The sequence below is a fragment of the Cyanistes caeruleus genome, chromosome 7 (genome assembly GCF_971803275.1).
Source record: "Cyanistes caeruleus chromosome 7, bCyaCae1.hap1.1, whole genome shotgun sequence".
Taxonomy (NCBI): Eukaryota; Metazoa; Chordata; class Aves; order Passeriformes; family Paridae; genus Cyanistes; species Cyanistes caeruleus.
The window spans coordinates 31,209,888-31,222,450 of record NC_141707.1 but is presented as its reverse complement, the minus strand read 5'-3'; the positions used below and the strand labels follow the sequence as shown (position 1 = coordinate 31,222,450).

Below are 12,563 nucleotides of genomic sequence, written 5' to 3'. Positions count from 1 at the left end.
CATCCACGCTGACTTTATTCAGCTTCCTAACCTGGCAAAATTCAAACTGGATTTGGCTCCTGATATAAATGTAGCAGTATTCATCCCATAAATGCATTGCAGTTTAATCTACCGTTGCTACCAGAGTGTTGAGAGCTCCCAAGGTAAAAACAGCAGGCAGATGTACTAACAGTGGTTCATTTACGAAAATATGCTAAGAAGTGGTGCTTGAGACAATGGTACAATTTCTGAAAAGTTTTCCCTTTAGGGATATGAAAAGGGTGGCACTTTTATAGTGCAAATAAGTCGTCACTATCTGCGTTAAACAGCCAGAAACAAGTGGTGCATTTTAGTATGAGGATGATTATCATTTGGAGTTGCAAAGTACTCCAGATATAAACATTTTGCCTGCAGATGTTTTCATAAACACCCATACTGGTTTATGTCTTAGCAAAGCAACAGCACACTAGATCCCCTGAATGTTTATTCAACAGGTCTGGCAATACTATTGCTTTGTGTTACAAATGTGCTCTAATCCAACATAACCTCTCAGTTTGTCAAGCACAGGCTCTTCTTACTATTTCCATATTCATAGGAAACCACAATAGCATTTCTAATTACATCTTTTCTGAAATTTTATAGCCAAAGCAAGAAATGCATCCAGAACTTCAGATGTTTCAAATTCAGTTTGGTACAAGAGGGATATAATCATGTGTCTGGCAACCAGCAAACATGGCAAGGCTGCTTTTCAGTTGTGTGTTTTCCTTCTGTAACTGAAATGTGCAATTGCATTTGGCAATAACCATGAACGCTGCAAAATATTAAACCATATAAAGACCACGGTGTGTTTAATTTCTAAAGGCAAAGCTGCTCTTCACTATGTGCTCCTTTCTTTATGGGTCATTCACCCGCAGGATAAGAAAAAAGCATTTCCCATCTTTGGATGCAAGCAGATAAACCAGTTGAGTGATTACTCCAAATTTTAAAAATTAAAATAAAATCAACAAAAAAATCCCAAAGAAGCAAAACAAAACACAAACTCAAACAAAAAGAGAACAAAAAAATTCACCAAACCAAATAAGCCAAAAGTCAAATTACGCTTTATTAAATCTAGGTTAAAAATGTTCCACTTCAGCTGCACGAACAGTTCAATCCAGGAGATGCTACCCTGGAAAGACCAATTATTTCACATCCTAAATTAGCATAAAAATGGAATTGACCTACAAGGAGTGTGATGAGGGCTCAGCTAAAAATACCAACACAGAAAGTGTTGTGGGTTATATCCTTCTCCTGTCATAGCTGAGGAGGAAATTCCCTCTGAGCTCACTTGGGTCAGTAATTTACCCTTTGAGCTTTGCATTCCAGTTAACCATATCATCGAAATTCTTCCTCCCTCAGCCTTTATCACTCTCAATCTAACTTCTTCCTGAATTTTTGCTCAACTGCTTGCAGTTTTGTCTTCTTTCCCTGGGACCCATTCCATGTATTTTAGTTTCTTTTCTCAATTATGTTGCCTGCATTGGTGCACTGATGGATCACAGGAGGGAAGGAAGAAGTGGGAAGTGTGTGTTGGAGTCGGGAATCTCTGTATTGCTGGTAAAAAAAAGCCTGATTATTCCCCAAATGAATATGTTACAGAAGTCTCTTTTTATTCTGTCTTTCTTAGGGTTTCTGGAGGAGAACTCTTTGAACGAATCATTGACGAAGACTTCGAACTGACAGAGAGAGAGTGCATTAAATATATGAAGCAGATTTCAGAAGGAGTTCAATACATTCATAAGCAGGGTATTGTCCACTTGGATTTGAAGCCAGAAAATATTATGTGTGTCAACAAGACTGGTACAAGTATCAAACTCATTGACTTTGGACTCGCAAGAAGATTAGGTAATGAATTCTCTGCCTATTTCAGTATCACAGGGGGAAAGGGCAGGACAATCAGTAATTCATGCTACCTATTATATGGAGATTAAATAAATGTTTCCTATAAATATTTTTGTTTTAGAAAAAAATAGAAAAAATAGAAAAGGAAGACATTCAAGAATGAGAGCAGGGCACCTCATTTTCAAGAGGAGTTTGCAGTGAGGTGTATAGAATCTACCTGTCTGTTTCTGCAGCAGGGTGTCCCTGTAGATTCCACCTAAAATACACAGTAACATTAATATTAAAAAATATTTACATTTGGTGCCATTAAGCACTAACTCTCTAACTAAATACTTCATGAATACTACAAATCCTTGAAACTTTTTTAACAGCAGAAATTAAGGTGATGCTTAGAAGCCTTTCAGATAATTACAGTAATTTTATATTTTGCTGTAATTTTTATCATTTCTTATCTCAAGCAGCAGGATATTGTCATGCATGTTAAACATCAGAGGAATTCTATAAAGAGCTGCATAATAGCACTACTTAAAAATAATGCAGCAGGGGGAAATTCCATTTGACAATTCCTTCCTCTTCCTGAGTTGCTTTTTAGCTGCTTTCTATCATTCATTTTGGTCTAAGTTTCCAACATGCCCAGCAATTTGAAAGCCAAAGGCTTTCAAAGGTTCTTGTCTTCATATTGTTCAGCTCTAAAAAGCAGCCCTTCAGTTGTATTTTCAGTGTTAAACACTACCAACATCCCACACTGATCTTTTTTCATCATGTATTTTCACAAAAGAAATAAAAAACATTCCAGGAAGTAAAAGGAACAAAAATAGTTTATGAACCTGTTACACTGGGAGAGCTTAGATTTGTGGCTCTCCTGACCCATTAATTAATTGATTGGGATAACTTATATGAATTCCTACTCTCTGTACAGAGTCCACAGCTGGATTCTTACTTGAAATCTTTTGCCTTCCCTCTTTGAAAAGGTATTAATTTTTTTAAAAAAATACTTATTAAAAAGTAAATAATTATTTTTGGGAGAGTATGGTGAATTACTACCACCTACCTTTTGTTATCTGCCTAAATGCAGCTCATCCTGCTTCTTTTGACACTTCAGTAACAGACTACTGCATTCCCAAGAATATAATTTTACTAAAACAAACCAGGAATGGTTTGTTGAATGAATAAGGGAAAAGAAGACTGCTTTGAAGCATGTTAGATGATGATCTGCTCCAAAAGTGTATTTAATGAATCCTGGTCCCATGGACATGTTAACTCAGAGATAAGAATGTTTATTTTATTCATTAAAAAAAGAGCTAACTGCCATTTCTGTTCCTTCATCAATATAGAGACAGTAGTGTTTTGGGAATATAAACTGATTTAGTCCTTGTTCAGGACACATGAACTGTTAACTAAGTTCAGTGTTGATGTTTTTGTGTGAGAGGTGTGGGAAAGATTTCAGCCCATGATGTTCCAGCTGTCAGCCTGCAAACTGTACATTTACTGCTGCACTGAGTGGATTTCATCAACAAGAGATATAAAGTAAACACAGAATGGCCTTTTTATAGAAAGTTCTTCAGCTACCTTTGTAACTTCAGACCACAGTTAAACCCATGCTTAGCAAACAGAAAATCCTATTTTCAGTAGCCTGTTCATATCCATCAGCTTTCCCACTTTTCTGTCAATCTTGTGGCAGTGCATGGCGTGGCTGACACCAGCTTGTGAGCTGCTCTAAAATCAGTAAACTCCAGATAACTTCCCTCAGTGCAGAAGAATGAGAGCTGTGGGCACTAATGCTGATTCTGATTTTACAGTGCTGTACATTCGTTTGGCTTAATATGCTGCTAATTCTTGCCAGGTTCCATTGTAGGTATTTCTGTCCATCAGCCTGCCATGCTGGGGAACTCCATCGTGGGTGGCATTCCCTAGGAAGAGAAAGGGCCTTTCCTTCCATGTCCAGCAAGCATCAGCACTGTTTTAATTGCCAAAAACAACTGTAACATTTCAGTTGAGATGGTTTCCAAGAGTAGAAAACAACTTTTACTGTTTCATTTACTTAAAAAAATAGCTAAAAACACTTTGCACTAATGCCACTTGTCTTATGTGGAGCACTGAGGGTACATTCCTCCTCCTTGTGTTCCTTCAAACTTTGTGACTTTGAAATTGGCTGTCAAATTCACTCTGGCATTGATAGATGTGGGATTGGAGCCCTCATCCTACAGACCTGACCCTGACTGAGCAGAAACTGCTCAGCCAAGGGATTGCTGAAGGGAGCAGTGGCTGATTCTGCACTTCAACTTCTGAGATTTAACTTTTAGTAACTACTGCAAACTAGTGGCTCCAAATATTCAGTGTTTTGATCAGTTTTAAAGATATTAGGATCAGCTCCTTCTGCAGTCATCTTCTGCAGCTAATTAGTTCTCTTGCACGGTCAGGAAATACCAAAGCTGCAGTGGGATATTTTCCTGACCTTTTTTGGTGTGCTGAGGAACACATGTAGAAAATTGTTTAAGATAAACTTCTTGAGGAGAAAAGAGAATGGTTTTTGAGTACTGTAAAGATATATTTTTTAATCAGTTGATTATACACAGTGTCAGCAACAGTTTGCAGCTAGCTTGTCAGCTTTCTATCTGAACTAAGGGATATCCAAACACAGATCTTACTTGTGTACTAAGCTTGTAAACAACTGGGTAAAGACTTGACATATTACTGCATTGAAAGAGTCTTACTCTTTTCCTTTCTTTTATCTTGTGTACACAGAAAATGCTGTGTCAGTTGTTTCACACTATGCTTGCACTCAAATGCCAGATTTTCAAAAAAACTCCCTTTCTCTCCATTTCTCTGACCTGTGGGCAGCCCATTTCATACACCAGCCTTCTGCATACACAGTTGCTCATGGCAGTTTACACAGTGCACAGAAAAGCCTCCAAACTTGGATGTGAAAATCTGAGCCTGAGATTTGGATGATCGTGATGAAGCTTTTAGAAAATAGGTTCATTGTGATAAATTTCAGTAATTTCTTGTAAGGACAGTTTAAAAAAAAAATGAAAAATAAGTGCTGACTTTAAAATGAAGGTGGATGGTAAAATGGGATCTTGGGCTTCTGATGGCACTTTGGAAAGAAAAGTGATCTCTCACTTCTCATTGCCACTGTGGTGAACACACTGCCCTTCTTTTAGGCTAAGTTATTTTAGATGCCATGTTAGAAAAAATATCCTATGTTTTGGAGTAAGAAAACTCTGGTTATGTGACTGTAGTGATATTGTGGAATACATTTTAAATGTGCTTTTTAAAGGATAGTCAGAGAGCAGGAGGGTTTTGGTGTTGGTGAGCTTGCATGGGAGGATCTGGGTTATTTTCCGCAGCTGTTTCAGAGTAAGGAGGTCTGTTTCTGTCTCTAAAAATGGTGGGAGCAGGGGAAACATGTGAAAATGAGTTTTCTGCAATTAATTTACTATAACAACACCTGAACAGAACAAAAAAGGGTGTCACAGCATTTAAAATGGGAAACTGGCACAACTGCAAGTGAATTGTGGTTGTGCTCTGAAGTTGCCTCAAGCATGGTGTTCAATCATTAAGCAAGTTATTAACCCTATATATGTTTCAGATTTCATTTGGTAAATTGGGGATTTGTCTACCTCAAAAGAGCATTCGCTCAGGTGCTTGATTACATTTCATGAAATGCCTCAAGAGCTTTCAATGCAGCTAAGTTTGGGAGTGGAGTCTTTACTGGGATCAGTATTTATGTTGTAAAACTTGGTAAATTAAGTTCTGGTAAATAAAAATATTCTATTCAGATTCAATGCCGTGGACAGGTTGCTTCTTTTGTAGACTCTGCAAAACTTTGATCTGCTGTTGTTTGAGGATTTTTTAGCTTTTCTCTTGATTATAGAGCTGCAAATCCCTGTACTCTTAAAAGGTAATCTTAACAGGAGCAGGACTGGAATGTGTTACATCTGTTTGCCTTCCCATCCATATCTGTTTTGTTTAGATGGTAAATCTCTTTGGGAGAGCAATGGTTCCTCACTAGGACATTCTACTGTGCCTAATCTGGCTGCTGCTCTTGCACAAAAGATAAACCTAATGCAATGAATCTCACTTAAAGCATACACTGATGGTTCAGGCAGATAAGCACTCTGGACATGAGTTTCTCAACCTAAATCCAAGCCTGTTTCACGTCAGACACAATTTATATTCTGACTTTTTTTATTTTTACAGTACAATTCTAATATTAGGAGGTGGGGTTTTTTTACCCTCAATCCCTAGTTTTCTTTCTTCCTGACCTTGCTTATTCTTTTCTTCTTCCCATCAGATTTAGAACAAGAATTGATAAAAATGAGCCTGCTGACATTTGCCTAAGAATCTCTAATTTAATGACTCTGTGTTTCACACTACACTGGAGGGTAGACATCGCACTCACACACTGGCAGCATAATCTTGCAGTAATTGGTTATGAACAGGTTTTTCTCTTACTTCCATCACTGTATCTTCCAGCAGGGCAATACTGGTGGGTCAGCACAGGAAGAATGTCAAGCCAGTTCATGTGTTTCATGACCTCATTCTTTCAGTTCATATTGGTAGCAGTAGCTTCACTGTAAATCATTTTAAAAGCATCCACAGAGTGTTTAAGCAGAGCAAATCTAGAATACCTGTGCTACAGGCCAGCTGAATAAAAATTTGGAGCAGCTGGTGACTGACAGCTGGTGATTTGGGCTTCCCCTTCACCCCAGGTGTGCTTGTAGGCAGGTTTTGACAGCATGCCCAAGTCCAGTTTTACCTGTGAAGTAATGATCTGACTGGTGCACATCATCTGCTCCTCCTCTTGTTCACTGAGCCACTTCAAATTTAAGAGGCATGCAAGCCACTGTTGATTTTCTTTCCTGTTTACACTAGAAGAAAATGTGTTGGATCATTATTTCCTATTGGTATAATTTGAGCACTACTGGTTCTTTTTACCACAACGTGCAGAGCCCCAAGCTTTGATAAATATTCAATAATTTGTGAAAATTGTACCTTCTTTCTGACACTGGAATCCTGCAGTTCTCTTGTGCAATTGCTAAAGGGATGGAGGCTCAAAGACTTTTTTACTTTAGGACATACAAATCTGAATAAAGTATTGATGGCTCTCCTTTTTCACACATTTGGTCCTGTGGAATCTTCGTGCAATAGGAACCTTCTTATGTGCCTTACACAGTGCGTGTACTTGAGGATGCTTAATAAATAATTATTGCTAGACACCTATCAGCTAAGGAAACAGCAATTCAGGCATCATTTATTTCTTCTGATACGGATCTTTAACAAAATCACAAATGTTAGGGCAAATCCAGTTTTCCTGTTGTTGGACAATAAGTGTTTTGTAAAAATCTCCATGCAGCAGTTAATGGTTTTCTCATTCATTCTTCACAGAAAATGCAGGCTCTCTGAAAGTTCTCTTTGGGACACCTGAGTTTGTGGCTCCAGAAGTTATAAACTATGAACCTATTGGATACGAAACAGATATGTGGAGTATAGGAGTTATCTGCTACATTTTGTGAGTACTTTTCTATTCTTAAAATCACAAATCCTGACACTTGCTGAACATACAAAATTTTCATCAACTTCTGAAGTTTTCAGGCCTTCTGTGTTGTAATAGCAGCTCCAGCACGTTTAATAAAACTTTGCTGTTCTTTGAAGGGTGCAATTGTTAAACTGCAGAACTGGCAGTTCTGGAAATTCAACTGTTTGGTGTTGTATCTCTTACATCATAAACCAGCAATGCTTCATCTCATTTAAAAAGACAATGTGACTGTTTTATTATTTACTTCAAACCATTTTTCCTTTCCGGATGTTAAAGAGAAATATTTGGGCATGCACTAATAACCAGTAATTTCCATTCTTTTATTCCATGAGAGAAAAATTTGTGAAACTTTGGGGTCTCGTGGGACATGCTGAAGTATCCCAGCATTACCATATCTGTTCACAGTGCATTTTATTTTATTACCAAGCACAAACCACTGTATAAATACATTTTATAAGCAGCATAGATTAAGCTTGTGGAAACAGTTTAGAGGATGGTTGGCTGCAGCTCTTGGTTACATATTTCAGCATTAGATTTGATTTTTATATATGATTTGATACAGCATTCTTATAAACATCAGTGAGTCTAGAGAAATGTATATGGAAATAATATCTCCATGCCTAGACCAGCAAGTGGTTTTCTTCCAGCAGTGATTTTACACATTCGATGCCATATAAACGAGTGAAAAGAGAAGCTCAGATTCTTTCTCCCTTATTCCAGCTTCAGTAGTAAGTCAGTGGCAGAACTGTTTTGCTCTGGTTCTTCTAAGAGACTCCTCTCAATGCCTTTCTTCCTTTATGAAAGAGTCCCCTCTGCCCTGGCTATGTGGCTCTGTGACACCTGCAGTGCAGCGTTGTTCGCCTCCGTTTTACTCAGTCGTTCTGCTCTCCTGCTTTTCTCATGAGCCTGCACTTGCTCACGCTCTTCTCATTTCCAAACTAAGCAACACAATTTCCTTACTTGGCCTATGCAAAAGCTACCGCATCAACTCCCTCTTACTCCCAACAAAGACTCGGAATATTTCTGTTATCTTTAGTTTCAGATGTGAAGCGCGCTCCACCCTTCAAGGTCACTTCGCTCTGCCGATTTATTTACAGGACTTCTATTTTCCGTTCTCTCCCAAGCGCTTCTCAGCGGATCTGGAGAGCCGCTTTGTCTGTGTGTCCCGCAGCCCAGCCAGGCAGCAGCGCGGTGCCAGCGGCCGTGCCCCGGTGCGGCAGCGCCGCCTGCAGCCCGCCCGGCCTCCGCCACCGCTTCTTGCCATTTACCGGCGGCCCCGGCTGAGCAGCGAGGCACGAGTCGGTGCTGGCACCGAGTGTTCCCGGCAAATACAGCCAGGGCTGCCGCTCCGGCGGCGTCGGCTGAGACAAAGCGAAGGGAACAAGCGGGGAAAAGAAGACGCGTCTTGCCAAAGACCGGTCTGCTTCTTCCCGCTTTCTCTGCGCCAAGCAGGATATTTGGATGTTGTACCGTTCGGCTGAAGGGCTTGGGTGGTGTTACACTCGTTCAGCCGATCGGATATGCCTTGTGAAATATATTATGACGTTACTTGTTCGCTAAGGTATATTTAAGCTCATTTAACCCTTCAAGGGGTCGTGAGGGGAAATCTGTATTACCGAAACACAGTGGAAAATATTTCTTTTGATGCATCGCTATTGCCACAATAATAATTAGCAGTGATAATCGGCTTTTGTCTTTCTTGCCATAAGAATAAAGTAGTAGAAGTTAGGGAGGACCCGTGAGTCATCACTTGGACTTTACCTCTCCACCCCAGACTGACAGAGGTTCTCAATCTGTCTTAACTTTCTTACAGCCCAGCTATTTTTATGGGCTCACATCTATGAGCCATCATCCAAAATGAACTATCACATCATCATTACAGAATGCAAATAAAAGTCATTGAGTGCTGCATCTCTCTTTAGTTGCAGTTCTGCTTTCCCATTTTGATTGTAAGCTCAGAACTGCCAAATCTCACACCCGAAGTGCAAGACACACTCACTTGGTCTCACACACCATCACTGTGCTCGTACCTGGGCATGTGCATCCCCTCTCCCCTGCAGCAGGAGTGGGGCCATGCAGGCAGAGGAGAGCTCCTGAGGACCTAAGGGCAGCTCTGCCAAAGCTGCTGTGCCCATCAGCCATCCCAAGGGAAACAGCAGGGAACAGCATCACTTGACAGAACACCCGCCTAGGAAGTGACTGTGTTTCCATGATGTGCTGCACAACAATGAATGCAAACTGGCTTTAGCAGAGAGCTGCTGAAGTGATCTCTGTAACTGAAGGGTCTTCTCTGCAGAAGAATAAATGGTTGGGACGTAATCTTAAGTAGGAAGCAGGGTGACAGCACTCCTTCAAAACCCTGCAGCAAAACCTCTCCCCAGCCCTCTGCTTTGCAGATGTAAGTACAGATATTGCACTCCCTGCTGGGATACTGCATCTGTCTTCCTTATGGCATGACTGATTTAATTCCATCCTGCAGCTCATGGGTTCCCTTTTTACATTTCTAAACTACATATTAAATCCTTTTAATCTTCCTGGATAACTTACTCAGTCCTGTCTCTTCATCTGTCTTTGTTCTTCCTTAAATTTCCGTTTGTATTCTCCACCTCCTGCTTTTATCTTCCACTTTTATCTTGTACTCTGTCCTGTTCTGCATCACAGTACTGTTCCACATACTTAAGTTGATCTATTGCCTTTGAAATAACAGGCCACAAATATTATAGCTTGTGTATATCATCTCCATTTATGTCTATTTCAGTGTTTCTTCCTGCATTTACAATAATCTTTATCTAATGAAGGTTAAACCTCCTGAATTCTTTCCAGCTCTTTCTGTTCCATTTATTCTTCTGGGCATTGCTGAATTAGCATGTTTTTTCTACTTCTAGGTATTTTCTGATGATGAATTTGGATAGTCATTGTTTTGAATATTTAGTAATCTGAAACAATTTCAGATTTTTATTTCAAACCAAATTTTAGTCTAAGGTTTCAGCACTGCATGGGTGTACACTTGAATGTGGATTGCCTTTTTCATTCTGGTGCCACAGGATCCGAGCAGTTTCAGGGATGAATTGTCTGTGACTGATTCAAACCCCTGCTTGTGTTCCAATAGTTCTCCTGGCTTTATCGGTGCCAGGCTGTGTTTATCTTTTCAGCATAGTTGATCTCTGTCAATTAAACATTTTTAATAAACTTTATCTTAGGCTGTGTTTTAATTTCACATTTGATCTTGCTGTATACTCTTTTCCTTCAGAACCTTCCTAAGAGCACACAGCTTGATTCTTCAGACATTTCCTTTGCCTTTTATCCATTGAGTTGTTCATCACTGCTGTTCCCCCTCCCTTGTCTGGCAGTTTGGGTTGGTTGAAAGGTCTTTCAGCATCATTCATCTTTTGGGTGTTCTGGCTTGGAACCTGGATAAAGGAAGGCACAGTTGGCTTACACTTGGCTTCGTGTCATGCTAAAAATTTATACCTCTTTATATTAAAGATGTGAGAGCACTCCTTGTTCTTTCCTTAAACCAACTTAGGAAGGCTTTAATGTCAGACTGTACCACAAAAAAGAAAATGTTTTATTTTCTCAGTGGAACTGGCAGACTGTAGTTCCTCATTAATCCACTGGGCATGTGAAACAAGAACAGCAATAACACTCTTGCTTCAGCAATGAGCTGTCTTCCTTGGGCTCAGTGGTCTGCTTCTTCCAGGGAGGACCGTTGTGGGCTAAGTGTCCCATGGATACATGTCCCCAGCAAAGTATCCTCAGACTATCTGCTTTAGTTCACTTGAAAAAGAATTAATTCTCTACATGATCTCTGGGGTGCAGGTGTCATCATCACATGCTTATTTGACGTGCCCTGCACAGGTTTATCAGAAGCAGACACAAGACCTGTTTGTACTGAGATGGGTTACTTTTTTTTGTGCTGCCAGTGCAAGGCAAAGCCTGTAAGGAGGAGCTGAGTGCCAGCAGCCCCAGGCAGCTGGTGCTGCAAGCACTGCTTGCAGAGGAACGCTCACCCTTTGAGACAAGCAGCAAAGCTATCTTCCCTGCATTAGTGGAAGTCTTAATGCAAAGATTTCCAGTTGAAATGCCAAGGTGTTTGCTACATAGGCAATGAAATTTGCATCTACTTTGGACCCTTTTCATCTTAACATTTCTGAGTCTGCACTCACAGCTTTGTCAGAACAGACCAATAAATGTTAAGGAACTCCTAGAGGATAAAATACATTTCTTCTTTATTTAGAAGTGGAAACTGCGAAAGATTTTCTAAACAAATGGTTCTTAACATGCCAGGAAGATGCCTGGTAAAGTAGCTGGAAAAATGTTAACAGTAAACAACAGCCTGCTGCTTGTCTAAGAGTAACTCCACAGTGTAAGCTCAGTGTTAATTTTCTGGAGCAGTAGCTCATCTTTATCACTTCAGCATTCCAAAAAGAAATTGTTTCCATTATCTGTCAAAAGAGTTGCTGGACCATTATTACTTTAAATGGCTATTAAGAAATGAACGGCCAAGACTTCGGTCAGTGAAATCTATGCTAGAGATAAAAATTTCTGGCTATAATCTATGCTAGTTGCTGGATTTTGTTTTCTGACTATAGACAAGGATCTAGTTCTCCTTAGAAGTATTCCACAACAAGGCAACTGATTCACAGTGTAAAACTGTAGTGGAGAGAGAAAATGATTTGAGCTTTGTAAATCTACAACAGCACATTCAGAATTTCAAAAATAGGTTCATTGAAATGTTTGAATGGGCACTGTTACACTGTTGTTCAGGAATGACAAAGCGAGTGGAGGCTTAACTGAGACCCACCTGGTAATTTACCAAATGCATGGGATCTAGCAATCCTACCACATCATTTAAAATTTTATCAGATAATTCTGTCATACAATTCTAAAATAAAAACAAAACAAAACAAAAAACCAACCAAATACACACACACAAAAACAACAACCAAAGAATTTTTTTCCTTCTCTAATCTTCTCTTCCTTTAATTTATCCTCACCCTTCAAAAGCTGTGTGGGACCTGCAGTAGAAGCACTGCCTCTCAAAGCACCATGGAGCAGTGGTATTTACACAGCAATGTCCTGTACCTATAGCAGGTTTTTTAGTATGCATATGATCTCTCACTACTGCAGCTTTAACCTCTGGAAACAGGCCAAAATCTCG

General features: G+C 39.7%; 1 protein-coding gene across 14 annotated transcripts in view; it reads left to right on the top strand.

The window, feature by feature from the left end:
• MYLK (myosin light chain kinase) overlaps positions 1–12,563 on the top strand; it is a 194,924-nt gene that overhangs the window by 172,589 nt on the left and 9,772 nt on the right. For all 14 annotated transcript variants that reach the window (XM_086898152.1, XM_086898155.1, XM_086898164.1 and 11 more), the window contains 2 exons: positions 1,646–1,863; positions 7,252–7,375. In XM_086898152.1, the coding sequence (XP_086754278.1) occupies positions 1,646–1,863; positions 7,252–7,375 (342 nt within the window). The remainder of the gene's footprint in view (positions 1–1,645; positions 1,864–7,251; positions 7,376–12,563) is intronic.